An 18,247-nucleotide genomic window follows, 5' to 3' on the forward strand; every position below is an offset into this window, starting at 1 on the left:
GTGATGTCACAGGCTAGGCCTACAACCAGGGGATCACGACTCACACCAAGGCCTGCTTTTGCATATTTCTCCTCAGAGGAGCAAATCACAGTTTCCAGCACTCCCCCGACTCTGTTTTTGACTTTCCATTTTAATCCAGGGTCTTTGTTTTCACCCATTAACAAAAGAAAATACAAAGAGCCCCCTGATTATTATTTATAACCCACTACTACTACCAGCACCTTATGATTCCTGGCAACTGGCATTCAGAAACATACTGCTTCTCTGACCATGGAGACAGAAGATAGCTATAATGGCCAGCAGCAGTCATCAGGCCTCTCCATGAATTTGTCTAGTCTTCTTTTAAAGCCATTGAAGCTGGTGGCCATCACTGCCTTCCAGCTGCCAGCTGCTAGCTGCCTTTCCTCCCTCTCTGTGCCACTTCTGGTCTCTCCTTTCTGCAGCCCCCTGCATTGTTCTCTCTCCATCCTCTTTGCCTGCATTTCATTGTAAGCAAGGCCAGGGCCAGCCTTTCTACACAGCAGGGGGAAACAACGTGCTTTCTTGTGTCTCCGCACAAGCAAAGGTCTGCACCCTAACCTGCTACCCCACCAGTATTTTCTTCCCCTCTTCTTTCTTCAACCTCTCTTTATTGCCTCCATTTGTCTCTCTTCCCTCTCATTGCTATTATTTCTTGCTGAGTTAAATGCAAAAGCATACAAGGCTTTTCACGTGGTGAGGGAGTCTCAGAAGAGCTGTGGGGCATGTCTGGCTGGCAGAAACAGACTAGAAGATCTGTCAACTCCAACACACACACCCCTGAATCAAAGAGAAGAGGCCTGAAAAGATGGAAGCATCCTCTCCCCTTCACGTTTGATGGGTTTGGGTGGGGTGGGCCTTAGCTGCCAGTTTTCCACAGAAGTAGGGAAAAGATGCAAATAATAGGTATCTGGGAATCCCCCCCAGAGAGCTGCAAATCATTGTGGGGGAGCACAGGTGACCCACTAGAGCTGTCCATTGGCGTGTCAACTGAGCAAGTGTTCACAATACTTGGCATATTTTAATTCAAAAATATTTTGGGGTCTGATTTGCCCCATTTTAATAACAGCGACTCAGGGCAGGTGATAAAGAGCTAACAAAAATATAAATAGGTACCAACGCTGGTTCTCAAACCTCAGCTTAACTATCTAACTTTGTAATGGTTCACGGTTCTCTGATAAATGGAAGAAGAGGGCAAAGAGGTAATTTTGCAAGGTCTTCTCTCTTTGGCAATCACTCGTAGCTGAGTAAGACTGCCTTCCATGAATATGGTCTTAACCAGGGTTAGGCAACCTAAGGCCCATGGGCCACAAGCAGCCCATGAGGGTCGTTTAACTGGCCCCCCAGCTGCCTGCTCGGCAACTCCCCGTGCACTGTGCTAAACCGGCGCAGTGTGGTGCAGGGACTTGCTTCCACAGTGCTGGAAATTGTGTTTGCACCGATGCTGATGCTGGAAATTGCGTCTGTGCAGACGCCGAAGCCGACGCCGGAAATTGCGCTCACGCACACTCTCACACACACAATCCGACCCACAGAGGGATCTCCGCTGGAGTGAGCCGGCTCAGGTGAGATAAACCTTGCCAACCCCTGGACTTAACAGTGTGCTCATGGGTGGCTGTGGAGGCCAATTCTGGATCCGCACATCGTCTCACAGTGGGGACATAGATTTCCAGGTGGGAGTTGATCACGGTGAGGATTTTTGCAAGGCAGGCATTCTGAAGCTTGTGTCATGGAAAAGTCGTTGTGCACATTCTGCAAAAGCAGAGTTATGAAATGCAGTTGGACCCATTTTGGCTTTTAGGACAACCCGCATGCCTCACAGCAACTGAGACTGTAAACCAAGCCTAAACAGGAGTAACTGAAACCACTCCATATCACTTCCCAGTTTATCCCTGTATCCACTTCTTCTAGGCCTGCCCTCTTAATACCCTGTCAAAAGTAGCTCTGGCATGAAACTGCTATGAATGACAAGGAGGACCAATTTAAAGAGATGGCACTATGGTGTGCAAAACAAGTTTCAAGACTGAGCTTCAGCTCAAGTTATGCCCTGATCTTCATTCCACAGACATACATATCACATTCACGCACAAGTAACCATTACACAGAGTATCCAGCCTTGGTGCAAATTATGCCTGTTCTGCTCCCAATCCCTACACAGAAAAATGATCAGCCAGACTTCAGAATGAGGATGGTTTGATTGAAACGGACCCCTCAGGCCCTCCGCCCCATTACCTGCTTAAGGTTACTTTTGCCCTCCAGCTTACTCAATTATTCATGGCATCTCCTGGCAACTTGGAAGCATCAACAGAGCTAATCTTGCACACGAGAGAGCGGTCCCATTCTCTACCGCTGAGCTACAGCATCTCCCTGGTAGCATAAATGGTGTTTGTATCAGCCTCAATGGACCTGGGCATTCACATTGCATCTACACATGCATTTTAAGCCTTTGGCATAGCCCTCTAATCTCCATATCCTACTCACCTACTGCAACTGAACCTGTAACCAAGTCTAGGCAAGTCTAAGCAAAGACACAGCCACCCCCACCCCACCTACATCCAGTAATATTATTATTCTTAAAGTGACTGATATAGTATATCTTGAAGGCATAAGAGGGGATGAGGGTGTTCTACAAAATGCTATTGTTCGTAGCAAAGTAAGTCATTCATAATAAAAGTCATTCAGTAGCTAGCTATAAAGAGAGGAAATGAATCAGAAAGATCTAGCTCTAGTTTCTTTTTGCTGCTCATGCACTTTGTGTGACAATATAATCTCGTTTCGTGTCACCTGGTGATGGTGCATGAAGGACCAAGGAAGAGCATCTCACAAGTGATCAAAGAGTGGTGTGTGTGTGTGTGTCTCTCTGTGTGTGATGTTTTAGTCAAATAAACTTCCCCCCTCAGGCAAATGGTGACTCCAACTACATGAGTTGGCAAACCACTCACTGAATGAAAAATGCAAAAGACCAGCTTGATTAATATTTAATGCCAGTAAAATCCCATTTTTCCAGGAGTGAATGTGTGTGCCACAGAAGAGGGTGATGGGGGCGCGCGCTTATAGCAATATTAAGAATAAGCTGTGGATCTTTAAAGTTAAACAGTGTATCCCGTTAAACTTTAAACAGTATTTTTTGTAGATGTTTGCTTTCTGACAAATGATTGCCTGGGGATTACCTGTCCTATGGGTAGGGATGAGTGACTCTGTCAGCTTCAGTTCCTCTCAGGTTCTTGTTTTTCCAGACTTAAGTTCAATTCTCTGCATTTCCACATTGCATCAGTTTGCAATCCGTTTTTTAAAGCCTCATGAAAATTCACCAGCATTTGAATGCTGATTTCTCCAAATAATTAGGTAGGTTTGCCTTTGTGTGCAAACTGAAGCAAATTTTTCTCCCACCGCCAGCTAGGGGTGTGGTATGTGAGGTCTATTGTGAGGTATTCTTAAAATAAAAACTTGGAACCCCATATATATTAAGTATAATAGATACATCACCACCCGACCCCACCCCCAACTCACCTTTCCCCCCTCCACCTCTTTCCCCCTTTTCTTCCTAATGTCTCAGCAAATGAAACTGATCTGTAAAAAATGTTATGGGGGGGGGGAGAGAGAGGGAGACATTGCACATACTTTTGTAAACCAATAAAATCGTTAAAAAAATACATAATAAAATAAAATAAATAAAATAAAAACTTGTTTTTTTCTGGAAATTATGCTGCTTTTAACAGATCTTTGTTGTATTTTATTTTCATTTGCAATGTTTAGAAGGGGTTGTTTTTTCCACATTTACTTTAATATGTATAAAAATTCAAATGCCCAAACCATTTCATAATACAGCTATATTACAGTATTTTAAACATACACTCAAACATATGTTCTCTCACTTGTTTTACACTGTTGCGGTTTATAAAAATAAATAATCCACACCAACACTTGATATTCCTAATTCTCTTTTCACATGAATTGTTAACAGACTCCATTTATCTAATTGCCTCTGATAGTTGTCACTATTCTTTTGGCATGGTTGTTAATTTAATCAGGCTTAACTGCCACCAAATATTTCTAGCAAGATCTTGGTTGGTTGGTTTGCAGGCACTACCCCACAGCTTTGGCATATTATAATACTGTATCACAGTTGCTCAGATACGTAGGATCTGGATTTTGTAGGGTTCTATTCTTAACATAGTTTAATGAGCAGTCAGAGGGTCAAATGGAATTTGGGGCTTCCTGACCCTTGACTAACTAATAAAGGCGCTTGCAGAGGGCTTTGAAATTCACCCAGGGGCGAGATCATGTAACCCTGCAGGGCCCTGTACAGCCCTGGAGTAGTTGAACCTTCAGCCTGATCCAGCAGGACTGTCCTTCTGTTTTTATCCAGGGGCAGCAGAGAGGGCAGCAGACCCTATCCCAAGCAGCCATGTGCTTACACTCCTCTAGAGGAAAGGAGGGCACAGTGCACCAGAAGTTCAGACTGAACATCAGACCAAGTGGGAAAAATGGCTTTTATTCATAGGACTTTCATTTCTAGCCCAGTTTCAGCTCAGGGGCCGCATTCTCTTCTGGGCAACCTTTCAGGGGCCACATGCCAAAGCGGGTGGAGCAATGAGTGTAAATCTTGCCTTCGTATGGTTGGGTGGTTTCTACTCACATTCACTCACCTTTCTCTGCCCTCCAAGCAAGCAGGAGGCATTATCAGAGTTGAAGGACATACTACAGCCAAACAAAAACACTCAAACAGGTGTGTGAAGCAGGACTGGTGATGGTAGGGACCTGGGAAGAGTTCTGAGGGCCAAACGGAGTGTATTTGAGAGCCACAGTGGGTCCCTAGGACTGGGGTCCCCCATCCCTGCTGCAGAACCACAAATTCAACTTCTCTCCAGGCTGGCCCAAGAGGTTTTGCTGCCTGAGGCATCCCACCCACTCTGTCCTGCATTCTGTATACAGAAGCCAGTTGGACTGGCAGCTGAATCTTACTCCCACATCAACAATGGGACAGTCTCCTGCTCCGACCACACCTGAGGGAAGCAGGCTAGCTTGGGAGGTGGAAGACAGGCCATGTGGCACACTCCGCTCTGTCCTCTAACAGAAGGGCTCAGAAGGAGTGGCTGGGGACTTCCACTACTGCTTCCTGGGGTGGCAGGTGGCCTCACTGCAGTTAATTGTAGGGTTGGCCCCTGTCAGCCAAATTATAGTGGGGCAAAGTGCTGCGAAAAAACCTCCACCCCAGTTGCATTTCCTCATTTCTCAACCTCCAAAAGCCGGTTTTAACAATGCTTCTGAAACTTGCTCAGGAAGAGAGCATCTCCAATTAGTTTCTGTTAATTGGTTTCTGTTTCTTCTTCAGAGGGCACTGACATTTCTCAAAGGTCCTCTTGTTATTTTATTGCTTTATATCTGGGGGTCGCCAATGTGGCACTTGTGCCCACCGGGGCCTTCCACATGTCTTAAGGTGATGTGCAAAATAAATTCAGCTAAAAACATTTAAAAAACAACTTTAAAAGTGACAGCAGCTAGATTTTTAAACACTACAAAGTAGACTCCCTTGGCAAAGACCTGTTCACCCAAGTGTGGAAGCTGGTCGAAACAAAAATGTCAGAACAACACACCACCCCAATCTCTGAGCAGTGTAAGATTCCTGGGGTTTCAGGTGCTTACCCAGGGTTTCTGTTTCATTTTGGGAGTGAAGCACAGCAGAGACTGTGGTGTCTTTACGATATATGGTTTCTTTACACATTTATACAATCTGACCCTACAGTGGAGGGGTTCACAGCATTAACACCCCAAGACAGTCTTGTTTCTCCCATAGCTGCAGTCTTAGATTCAAACATAATCAATCATTGTTCCACCTCTCTGCTTTCCATCTTCCTGCTTTGCTTCTAGGTCACATCACAACAAACTCTGCTCTAAATTGCAGACTTTGTGTTTCTAACTAAGAGTTGAAGGGAGGGCCCTACCCATTTGTTTTCCGGCTCAAAGCCCCCTTTCCCTTGTTTTCTCAATGACATCTTTAGTGGGCCATTACCAGGCTGGATCCAGGAATGAGAAAGATTGATGAGATATCCTTGGGTTGCAAAAGTATGTGCATTGTTTCTGTTTTCAGGTCATAGAGTCTTTTCTACAGATCAGTTGCATTCGATGTGAGACATTAATGTTGTATACAGTATACGGTTGGGGGAGAAGAGAGGTGGAGAGAGAGAGAGGACAAGACAACAAGAAGAACCCACCGACAGCATACAAATCAATATGGCCAACCTGACCCAACAACCCACCCCCCTCACACACGCAAACAAATCTCACTGCAGTTAACCAAAGGCAGCCAACCATGCCCTGGGCTTCCCCACAACCAATCCCAGACATTTCTATGGAGGTGGGTGACGCTCTCCCAAAGGATGGGGAAATCAAATGCTCTAATCAGGCAGCTTGAAAGAGCCACACCCACAGGTTGATCTGGCATGTAGCAATCTTCACATGCCTCAATTAACAATCTGCAGGATCACTGGGGGCAGAGGGGTGGGCACCTCAACTTGGGAGGTGGAGTGATGTAGATGTTGGTGCTGAGAGGGATAGGAAATAGCTAGGCATGTTTCTTTGGCAAGAGGCTTCCTAGGAAACCAGGAGGCCGGCTGGAGTTATGTCACTCCAAATGTAAAAGGGCCTTTTCTGGTGTGACTTCTTCTTCTTCTTCTTCTTCTTCTTCTTCTTCTTCTTCTTCTTCTTCTTCTTCTTCTTCTTCTTGCCTTTGAAATGTCCCTTCCAAGAGAAACCCATTTGGCCTCCTCATTTCTTATTTTTCAGCACCTGGTAACAAATGTGTATGTTGCTGTTAATAGTAGTTTGTTACTACAGCGGTACCTCAGGTTACAGACGCTTCAGGTTACCGACTCCGCTAACCCAGAAATAGTACCTCGGGTTAAGAACTTTGCTTCAGGATGAGAACAGAAATCATGCTCCGGTGGCGTGGCGGCAGCAGGAGGCCCCATTAGCTGAAGTGGTGCTTCAGGTTAAGAACAGAGCTCTGGAACGAATTAAGTTCTTAACCCGAGATACCACTGTATTTGCTTTTGGAGTTTTTTGCGGTCTTCTCGCTAGTTTTACTTCATTATTTTCCACTATTGGGTTGTTGTTTTTGATGGGTCCCCTCTGCCCTGCTCTTATTGTTTTACAATTGCTTAAATTTACTTAAGCATTGTTGGTAGCTACTTTGGCTTGTTGGCGAAAGAAAGAGGAATGCACATTCCCTGAAAAAAATGTTTGCCTGATTTATTAGATCACGCTTTATTAGAATTGTTTGGCTTCTTTCACCCAGTGCCTTTTGCCATTTAACTGCTCATGCCTCTGGAGATGTTGCTGGACTGCAGTTCCTAGCAAACTAGCCAGTTCTGGTGCACAAAGCTTATGAGCAGAATAACTAAAAGATCCCCTCACCCCTTATATACCCAACCAATCAAGAGGGCTTCCTGCAGATACCATCTCATCAGGAGGTCTGCTCCAAAATGGTTTCTGTTGACTGTGAGACATTTTATGGGAAGCAATCATGAATGGAATCAAAGAAATGTTAGGAATACATTCTTCACGAAACAGAGTAATAGTTCCTTTAAACTTTAAAAAGCGTTCCAGAAGTTTCTTCAGTATGTGGGAGTGGCACTCCAGGCTTAATTGGTGTCAGTTGGAGATGCAATTTCAGCACAAGGAAAGCACACATACATGCTGAGTTTATACCGTGCTGGAGAGATACAGAAGGCATGTAAATAGTTTGTATATATTTTATAAGAGAAATGCTTGTGCAACCAGTCAAGCAAAAAGGAAGCTCTTGACTGAGGACTTTGTCTATGACTACTGTTCTTGACATCTGCCGCCAGGGAAATACTCTGCTATAAACAGTAAGATGAGGTTTCACTGAGGTGCCACCACACAAGCAGAAAGCGCAGCAGAAGTGTGTGGGCGGTAATCTCTAATAAGAAATACCTGACCATTGGCCACGCTGGCTGCGGCTGATGGGAATTGGACTCCAGCAACATCTGGACGGCTTCAGGTTCCCCATTCCTGGTTTAGAACAATGTGCTGGTGTGTGACACTAGCATAGATGGACACACAATAACCACCAACTTTCAGGTGTGGGCCTTTAATCTCAGATAATGCATTATGCACTTGTACGTATGCCGTTATTTCTGCTGGGCAGCTGGCTCCCTCCTGAGAAGAATTCAGGTCCTACAGTGAAAAACCTTTTAAAATTCTTTAAAAGAAACCAAAACATCTGAATAATAACAATTCTCCCCAACCTTGATCCATTCATGAGCTCTGCATTTAGTTGTAGTTAATGTAGCCATAGTTTAAGTTGGAACTCCAGCCAACCTTCAGTAGGGCTAGACCATTGCACAATCGGTGGGTTCTGATTAAATAAAAGCAGAAAGAAAGTAGGTTTGACTCACACCAGCGGCACTTAAAAGCAATCCCCAGGCATCCTCCATATAACTAGGTTTTGGCTGTTCAAGTAGCTTTACGGAGGAAGGTTTTCTTTTCAATCTACAATGCCCTAATAGGCAGGAGAGAAACAGAGCTTTTCAGCTACAAAAATGAGCGAGAAAACATAGAATCAAATCTTTTCATTTGTGCCTGGAAGTTCATGATGGTAGGCAACTGACTAAATGCCCATATAGCTCAGAGAGCAGCTTTTCTTATGACACTAACAGCCAACGATATCCATTAAGATATGCTGAGATCTGCACTGGTTGTCAAGTTGCTTCCGGACCAGGTTCAATATTCTAAGGTTAATTCACAAAGGAACCAAAACACCTGGGCCCAAAAATACCTTAAGGGCCGTCTGATTCCTTATGTTCCACCCTGATCACTGCGGTATTCTGATGGAGCACTTCTTGGGGTTCCCCATATCCCCGAGTTTCAGTCAGCCTTTAATAGGCATCACGCCTTTAAGGTGGCAGGTCCTACCCTGTGGAACTCCCTGCCAGTAAAGTGTCAACAGGAATCCTCCTGGCCTTCTTTTAGACATCTCCAAAAAACCTATTACTTAGACAGGCCTTTGAAATGAGGGTTTTGTTTTTACCAACCAATATTTATGGATTTGTGGGTGCTGGCTGCCATTATTGTACGGTGCCATGTGGTTGTTTACAAAAGCGTCATCTGGTATTGCATGTTTATAGTGCATTCAAATAATTGTTTCTTTACTAATATAGCCGAGTCCCTTGTTAGAATAAAATACAACTCAAAACAAAAAAGCTGTCGGTCCCAACAGGCCTCCTGAGCTAGCTTAGCCTTCCGAGGCCAGGGGCAAGTGTACACGGCTGCCTGCCCCCCCCCCCATGGGCCTGCTTTCCTGCATGTGTTCCTCTCCACATGCTGTTCATTGCTCAAGGCTTTGGTCCAGATTCTCCAGCTCTTGAGGTGTGACAGGCTGTGATGAGTAGAATTTCCCATTGTACTACTCACTTTGTGGAATGTCCTTAGTGTCAAGGTACAGATCTCATGTGTGCATCTGTTTCATTTGTTGTGGCTACTGACGTTTCCTTTATGGATCACTGCTTTATGAATGGCTTTTGTTGTTGTTCAATTGATTTCTGGAATTGCATTGCTAAGTGATGTTTTCTGATTGTAATTCAATATACATTATATAAGTTGCTAGATTGTGGCCAACTTTAGTCATAGAAACTTAAATTCAGTAATTTAAATGGGTCTACTCCGAGTGGAACTTATTTGGAAGCCTGTTTTATATACTAGAAGCTGTACATTCAGTGTTGTGAGACCAATCCTGTGGAACTCCCTTCCAGTCAAGATTAGAAAGGCATGCTCCTTGCTGGACTTCAGGTATATGACAAGGACTTATTTCAGCATGTATTTTCAGGCAAGAGCTTGGATTTATGTTCAGTTTTACACTTGATCTTTTTATTGTTTTATTCTCTATGGTTTTTTATGTACAGTTTAGAGATGCTAATACAGTGGTGCCTCGCAAGACGAAAATAATCTGTTCCGCGAGTCTCTTCGTCTTGCGAAGCAACGCTATTAGCGGCTTAGCGCTATTAGCAGTTTAGCGGCTATTAAAGGCTTAGCGGCTAAAAGGCTATTAGCGGCTTAGAAAAAGGGGGGAAAGCGAAAAAAAATGGCAAGACTCGCAAGACTTTTTCGTCTTGCGAAGCAAGCCCATAGGGAAATTCGTCTAGCGAAGCAACGCAAAAACGGAAAACCCTTTCGTCTAGCGGGTTTTTCGTCTTGCGAGGCATTTGTCTTGCGGGGCACCACTGTATTAAGCTTCAAATAAATGCCTTCCATATGTCAATAATAATTTATCTCCTCGAACTTGCTGTTTGATCCATCTTGCCCTCTAGTGGTCTTCACCTGGCACTGCAAGCCAAATGAGTGAACAACTTGCAGCAAATGGCCTGCCAGTCACCATCAGTTTAAAGATGCTGGTGCAAAATAGTCCTTGGAACATGCCAGGTCCCAACACAAAAGCAAGAGAAAACACCAAACATCACACCCTGGCAACACGAGCCAGTCTGTTGGGCCTATCATTTATTAGTACCATATCAAGTCTGAGCAAAGACTTATTTGGGAAGCATTGACTTTTCAAGTGTCAGGGATCCAGCTGGTATGCAGTTTTTCAATATACTGTCATTGTTTACATGAAGCTCTTATAACCAAGTGGTTACATACCTGGACCTGGGTTCTGAAGATGGGATATGTGTGAATACTCAATATTTAAGTACCCCCATGGTCCTCACACACTTCCAGATATTTATCCTGCTCATTACTGCTTGGTTTGTTTTTATTACATTTATATCCTGCCTTTCCTCCAAGAAGCTCAAGGTGGCATACAAACTTTTCCTCCTCCCCATTTAATCCCTACAACAACCCTGTGGGGTAGGTTAGGCTGAGAGGTGGTGACTGACCCAAGGTTACCCAGTGTACTTCATGGATGAGTAGGGATTCAGACTCTGGTCTCCCAGGTTGTAGTCCAGCACTCGAACCATCTTTTTCCACATTAAAACAAAAGTGAGTTGTAGTATGCCTGGTATAGTAAGTGAATCTCACAAACTCTGCAATGATGACACTTTAATATGTTGTTAATCATTATAGATGTAAGAAAGGGAACGAGCCTGCGCACATGCCGGCTCTACATTTTCATCTATACATTTCCAGTTGTGAGTGGAACTGGTATACTAGAGATTGAAGTGTAGCACAGCCAGAAAATGAGCAGGAGGTGGTGAAGAAAGGACTGCCAAGTGGCTCTGTGCAATGATCTCCAGGTTTGGGCATAGCTTAGAAGAAGAAAGCCAGAACGACTGGCTCCCCACTCTCCTAGATCAGTGTTTAATGCGAATTTGAAGCCTTTTTACCCAGGCAGCGTAATAAATGGTAGTAGAAACAAGGATGAGTTTTAATGAAAGGAAAATGGCACAGCTATGGTAATAGAGAAGTAATGGGGTGGGGAAGAGTCTGAATGAACTCTCTTCAAGAACTCTTCTAACCTGTGAATTTTTAAAAAGTGGCATGTTTCTAGCTCTGCTTGTTGTGAAGAGGAACTGCCCACTGGATAGAGAAGAAATTCTGTTCATGGAAAATGGTATGCATCTGAAGGCGCCCCTCTGTTAGAAGGGCAATACCCACACTCACGGGAACTCTAGTGCTCTAGACCAGAGGCAGCATCTGCAAAAGGCTCCATTGCATGAAGGCAAAATGGTGCTGGGCCCTCAAGAGATTTTCCCTATCATTCCTGGCCACAGGCTCTGCTGGCTGTGTCTGACGCGAGTTGGGAGTGCAACAACATTTGGAGAGCCACAGGTTCCCCACCCCTGCACTTTAGGACCTTTGGGGAAGTTTTTAGCTCAGTGAACAAGATTAGAACCACACACTTTTCTGCAAAATAAGCAAATTTGTTTACTTGAATTTTGAGTGGGGAGAAATTACATACATAAATCACCAAGATCCTTTAAATTTAGAAATTTATTTTGTTTAATCCACAAGCTTTATAATAGCTTTAGTTTAAAAAAAAACAAAAAAACCCCAGTGAGAACATGACAATATCCAAAGTTCAGGCCCTTCAGTCTTTCAGAGATCACAGCTCTGAAAGTTTCACACTATTCCAAAGGACCGCAACAAGACCAAAAAAAAAACTATGAATGGGGCAACAACAACATTTCACAGAACAAAACTGTATGCCAAACTCTGCTGAGATTGCCGGTTATGGAAACTAATTTAAAAAGAAAACAAAGAGGGAGGGGGCGGGAAAGAGAAAAAACAACAACAAATTAAATTCCAGCATTCCAGATAAACATCATTATAAACCCCACTGGCAAGAGCAGCAGGTTACCATGTAGATACCGTCCTCAAATACTAATCCCGGTTTTAAGCATAGACAATACAGGCAAACAGAGAAATCTGAGAATTTGCAAGTGTTTCTATGCAATTTCTTTGATAACTGAACAGACCACAAATGGCCTAGGGCAAGAAATCAGATTAGAAACTCCATAAGCATTTGTACAACGGCATTTTAGAGGAACTGTGGGATCTGTAAGCTTCGTTTTAAAACCCTTGAAGGGAAGGGGAGGGAGAGAATTCCTTACTGCATAAGAAAATTCTAGTGAAACCATGTCAACTGTTGAAGGAGGTCACTAGTACACCGTGAATGCTTTTTTGTAATGAAGATCCATGCCTTTTTTTAAACATGAACTTCAACCTAGCAATTATTACAACCAATGTTAAAGTCTAAAGCTCAAACACATTTTAGCAATTTGAAATTGAAGTCTGAGTACAAACCAAACAAAATGTACATTATATCAAATGCTGCTTCAGCCTAAGATGGTGGAGACGCTTGCGCCTTCCTCATTGACCTCAGAGCCTTCTCACGCAGATGCTTTTCCAAGTCATCCAGGTTATCTTCTGCTTCACTCTCAGTCTCCTTAACGCAATGGAAAGTCAGCAATTACTTCTATAGTCACAGAATATGAGCCTGAATTAGATTTGGCCAAAGAGCAGAAACTTGCATGATTCAAACAGCAAAATTCCTAGGTTTTTAGACTAACACTATCAACATTAGGAATTCTAGTTTGAGACACTGGAGCTATATGTAAAATGGAAAGAAGTATTAATAAGTTTCACACTTTAGCAGATTTTGGTGAAGCACAATCTTTTTTGCGTATTGCCTTTAAAAGAGGGATGGAGGACCTCTGACCTACCAGATGTTGTAGGCCTACAATTCCCAAAATCCCTGACAATTGGCTATGTTGACCAGGACTAAGAGCAAGAGTTCCACAACATCTTGAATGTCACAGGCTCTCCACCTCTGCTTTACAAAGGTCAAACAAGCATGGCTTCATTCTCATGGTACAGAGCCCCACGGTGTATTACTAGGCCTTGCCTCTGGTGTGACTCTAGCAAGGATGCCAAACAACCTCCCTCCATTCTGTACTGCTAGTATGAAAACATGCAGTCTCCTTCCCTGGGACAGCAGCTACGCTTGCTGGGAAGATCATAGGTTCCTCCTTTCCAGGTTCTCTCATCACAGCTTCCATCTTATGTTTTATATATGAACATATGTTTTATATCAGCATGTTTCAATACTGACAACAGAGAGAGAGTAGATGGACAGTAGTGAAAGGAAGCCTGAGAACAGCAGCTCAAGCCCCAGCCTTGGTCTCTTCAGTTGCTGGCCCTTTTCCATGTAAGAGCCTCATGCAGGCCAGAACTATGCCTCCTTAAGACAAAGGTTCTCAGGGTGCCAAATACGGCAAAAAGCTGATCCCATGCAAGACCACAGCCTGCAAATGCCTGGAGTACACAGCTCGTAGGTATATTCAAACAAAGGTATTCTTGAACCATACAAGGAAGAATGCAAGCTTTGTGTGCCATTCTATAATAGTTTGTAATCTGATTCCTGAACCCTTAATATTTGAACAATTGTCAGTCAGTTTCCAACCCACCACATTTAATATAGAAAAGTGGTTTATAAATGTTTTGAACAAATATTCACCTTTTGGGGCTCCATATTTTTCTCCTGGTCTTCCTGTGCAGACGTGGTAAAAACAGTCATTGCAGCAGCAACTGCAGCCTTCTCTTTCTTATGCTTCTTATGCTTCTTGTGCTTTTTATCCTTTTTATGCTTCTTATCCTTCTTTTTCTTCTTCTTCTTGCTACTCCCTTCCTGATCAGAATTCTGTAATGTTAAGCAAATTGTTTTGTGAGTGTTCGCTTTGCTCTATTTATGGAAAGGCGGCATATAAGTGTTTTAAATAATGTGAATTTGAACATACACCACAAAGCAATACACTCCTAGACAACTCCCTGACAATGACCACTTGCCTGTATACTGGCAAAAATACAAGCTTTCGCGTTTGAAATTAAAGCAGTAGGAATCCAGTAATAAAAGTAATGGTCAGTCTAGCTTGGTAGAGATTCACAGCTGCATTAGACCCAGCAAACATTGTTTCGGTCAGCGTAAGAGGATGGTTGATTAAGCCACATGCATGAATCGAGAGGTGGCCCTCACAGTTGCACTGGAAGATACATACCCTTACTGGTGATGGACTTGGTGTAGGACTTTTAGCCTTCTTTGCAGGTGCTGCTGGCGACCAGTGAGCAGAAGGCGATCGAGATCGAGCAGGAGATGCAGGCACTGGATGTTTCTTGGGAGGTGGCTCAGGAGATCCTGAAACAGACCTGGATGAAGATCCCCTTCTCACAGAATGTGGACTTGGTGTGGAAACCCTTAGGAAAAGAAAATAAATAAATCTTGATTTCCATGCTAAGAATGATGCAATTCAATTGAATATGCAAATACACAAGTTTAGTTTAAATGTTCTCTAAGTGCAGACTTTATCCTACAACTGAAACTTCAAGACCCCTTTCCATTTTTCCGAGATATATCCTTTCATTGCTTTCCAAATGAAATCTCTTTTTAATGTTTATTACAGCTCTAAAACAATTCGTTTGAATTTTAAGGTCACAACCAATTTGTACATTTTTATCTCATGTGGACAGAGGTCCCTTGTGACATCTGTATGGTTTGTAGGTTTTTTAAAAAAACAAAATACTGAAATGGTACATAAATATATGTACATAATAAATCATGATCTTTCCCAGAGCGATACTCTTAAATCAAAACTATATTGTTTTGACAGCTGAAATTTTTTTCTTATGTTGGTTAAAATTGAATAAAGATTTATTTTTAAAACTATCAATATTTAGTCAAACTTTTATCTGCCCTTTAAATAACCTCCAAGTTTTCATTTCTATTTTTAAAAAAATTCCAGTATATTAAATTTACTCCATTGCTCTAATTATTCATTTTGTTATTTGCTCTTATACCAGAGGTTCTTGGAGTTTCCCCCCATTTTTTTGTCACCAAGGTATGGTTAGAAACCAACATATTCCCATCCATGTTTTAATATTTGACTGGAATCAAGTATGATACAGTCGACTGTAGGATCCATTAAGAATTTATATTCTTTTAAAGATTTTGTTACAAATAAATAACCACCGATGGAACAGATTATAGAAATGCGCTGTATCCAACAGGAGTCAGTCTGAGAAGATCTACTCAAATTAACAAACATGACCAACTTAAGTCCATTAATTTCAATGGGTCTTCTCCAGTGTTCTGTTGTGAAATTTCATGTCTAAGTCCTATCAAACAAGTTGGCATTTGGTAGGGAAATTACGCAATACACCTCAGGGTTGGTAATATTCTCAGACATTCCTTAGTGGCCTAGCCGAACTGCTTTTCAAATATTAAAAGCAGCGCTTTGGCTGCCAATGAATTGCTTACTTCTTAGACTTTTTCGGCTCTGGGGTTCTCGAGACTCTTCTGATGGGCCTGGTGCTCGGCGATGGGGAATGCCTTCGCTGGGGAGAAGATGAAGGTCCCCGGCGCAGCAGCGGGGGACTTGCAGAAGGACGGGAAGGCCTAGGCTGTGGCGAAGGAGAATGCCGTTTGTTCTGCAGAGGGGAACGGGCTTCGCGGTTGGACCTGCTGGGCGGAGATCCTTTCCTGTGCTTGGAGGATATTGATGGCGAGCGTCTCTTTGGGGGTGGAGAACTTCTTTGTTTTGGTGGTGGAGAACGGGAGACTCTAAGCTTAGGCTGCGGAGAAGGAGATGCCCTTCGTTTGGGAGGAGGAGAAGCTGTCCTTCTCTTTGGAGGGGGTGAAGGAGAGTATCTTCTTTGTATTGGAGGAGAATATCTTCTGGGTGTGGGGGAGTGCCGGCGAGGTGGTGGTGATGGAGACCTTAGAAACAAATATGCAAAGTCATTTAAGGGGTACATGAAGGTGTTTCCAAATAATAATAGATAACTGTGTGCACACTTCGCTGTAATTGCCTGTAAATGCCACTGCATAATTAGAAAGCAATACCACCTGCTAGTTACACAATTTTTCTAAATGTTCTATAACATTTTCACTATTTTTTAAAATTTAAATATGCCTATTGAAATAATCTTTGTAAACCACTGTTCCATTCACAAACAGATACCATTGGATGTCATCTCTAACCTTTAATTGTGATCTTATTTATAGGCTGTTTCGGCTGTATTTATTGTTTTAATCTTTTATAAACTTTATTGAATCCATTGGCAAGTTAAAAGTTTAAACTAACGTAAATATATAAATACATTAAGAAGCATCAATAGTTTCATTGCCAATTTCAAAATAATTAATATTGATGCTGCTATCAAATGTTCATGAAAGGCCATTTCTAAGTTAACAGCACACTTTTTATAGAGATGTGTGTTTCCTAAGGTAAGTAGCAAGTATTACCTTCGGCGTGGTAATGAAGGTGACCTCCGCCGTCTTGGAGGAGGGGCAGGGGAAGGAGAGCGCCGTCTTCTGGTAGGCAGTGGCGATGGACTGCGCCTCCTCCTACTAAAGGAAGGAGAGAGGGAAGAGGCTCAAGACAGATCCTAGAGAAAGAAGCATACGCACAATAGCCTATAGCATACGCACAACAGCCTATGCACAAAGTAGCTTACTGCTGGTCAAGGCAACATCATCCTGCCCTTCAGCTATAATCCCTTCAACAATTGTTGCCACTCAACCATCGGGCTCTTATTAGTCATATTAGTGGTAGCCAGCAAGCACAGAGGACAGGGCTTAAACAAAGCCACATGCCTAGCCTCCTGGGATCACCAGGCAAGTTTTTTTTTTAAAAAAAGAAAAGAGGATCAACTAACAACTAGCATAGCCATTTTTGAGCAGACAGGCTAGCAAATTTGTGTGTCTTTGGGGACACACTTTCAATGCTGCTGTAAGGTGACATAGACAGTATGTTCTGCTACTCTCAGGCCCTCTTTCCTCCAACTATGATTCATTTAATTTACAATATAATCCTGCTGTGTTGCTCATGAGAGCAGTGTGTGTGTGTATGAAAAGCAACAACGCTGACTGATCCACCACATGCTAGTATGCCAACACCAATGCAATTCCCTCAAGGAGCAAAACTGCACTGGCAAAACAGTGACAGACCTTCAACTTAAATGATTCCCTTCCAGGGACAGATATCACAGGTACAGAAGCAACGAGAAGCCTGTTTAGGTGACAACTGAAGTGCATTTAAGCAGGCTTGTCCAAGATTTTAGCTCAGCTCAGTTTCAATATGCATATAATGTTATATTGGCCTGCAGCACTTTCCCTTCAAAGGCATATGGTGGAAGTGATAGAGAATTCACTTGCAAGTCACTTGTGCCACTTTTCTTCCTCCACAAACTAGGATCCTCTGATCACCACAAAGGTACATAGTTGGCAACATCCCAAAGTACCCACGTTTCATGGGAAAGAAATTACATAGCTTTCTAAGAGACTTGGGGTGTCTGTAATATTAGAGCAAAGTGAAGCAAAACAAAAAATAAAATAAAATTGTACAAAAATAATCCTCAAATACAAATACACAATGTTGTGATGAATTGGGGTTTCTTTTGTAACTGATGTAATCAAAACAGAAACAATCCACTTTCAGTTTTACAGTCTATCCTAAACAAATACTAAAAAAAAACCCCTGAATGCAACCTTTTTAATAACATCATACACTGCTGCTTTCCGCGATGCAGTAAACTCTTTTTTTAAAAAATTAAATAAACTCTATTTTAACTACAGTGGTGCCTCGCAAGACGAAATTAATTCGTTCCGCAATTCTCTTCGTCTTGCGGGTTTTTCGTCTTGCGATGCACGGTTTCCCATAGGAATGCATTGAAAATCAATTAATGCGTTCCTAGGGAAACCACCTTCAGGCCAGGTCCG

General features: G+C 42.8%; 1 protein-coding gene across 8 annotated transcripts in view; it reads right to left on the reverse strand.

Moving 5' to 3' along the window:
- Positions 1 to 11,946: 11,946 nt before the first annotated feature.
- Positions 11,947 to 18,247, reverse strand: part of SRRM1 (serine and arginine repetitive matrix 1) — a 29,142-nt gene continuing 22,841 nt past the window's right edge. For 6 of the 8 annotated variants that reach the window (XM_081202801.1, XM_081202800.1, XM_081202799.1 and 3 more), the window contains 5 exons: positions 16,772 to 16,876; positions 15,785 to 16,243; positions 14,529 to 14,724; positions 13,991 to 14,173; positions 11,947 to 12,919 (listed from right to left, as the gene is read on the reverse strand). In XM_081202801.1, the coding sequence (XP_081058927.1) occupies positions 12,815 to 12,919; positions 13,991 to 14,173; positions 14,529 to 14,724; positions 15,785 to 16,243; positions 16,772 to 16,876 (1,048 nt within the window). In that variant the 3' untranslated portion in view covers positions 11,947 to 12,814. Of the gene's footprint in view, positions 12,950 to 13,990; positions 14,174 to 14,528; positions 14,725 to 15,784; positions 16,244 to 16,771; positions 16,877 to 18,247 lie in introns of all 8 variants that reach the window. The other 2 variants (XM_081202802.1, XM_081202803.1) reach the window with 2 other exon arrangements.

Source organism: Podarcis bocagei, assembly GCF_964188305.1.
Source record: "Podarcis bocagei genome assembly, chromosome: 7".
In the NCBI taxonomy this organism is placed as follows: Eukaryota; Metazoa; Chordata; class Lepidosauria; order Squamata; family Lacertidae; genus Podarcis; species Podarcis bocagei.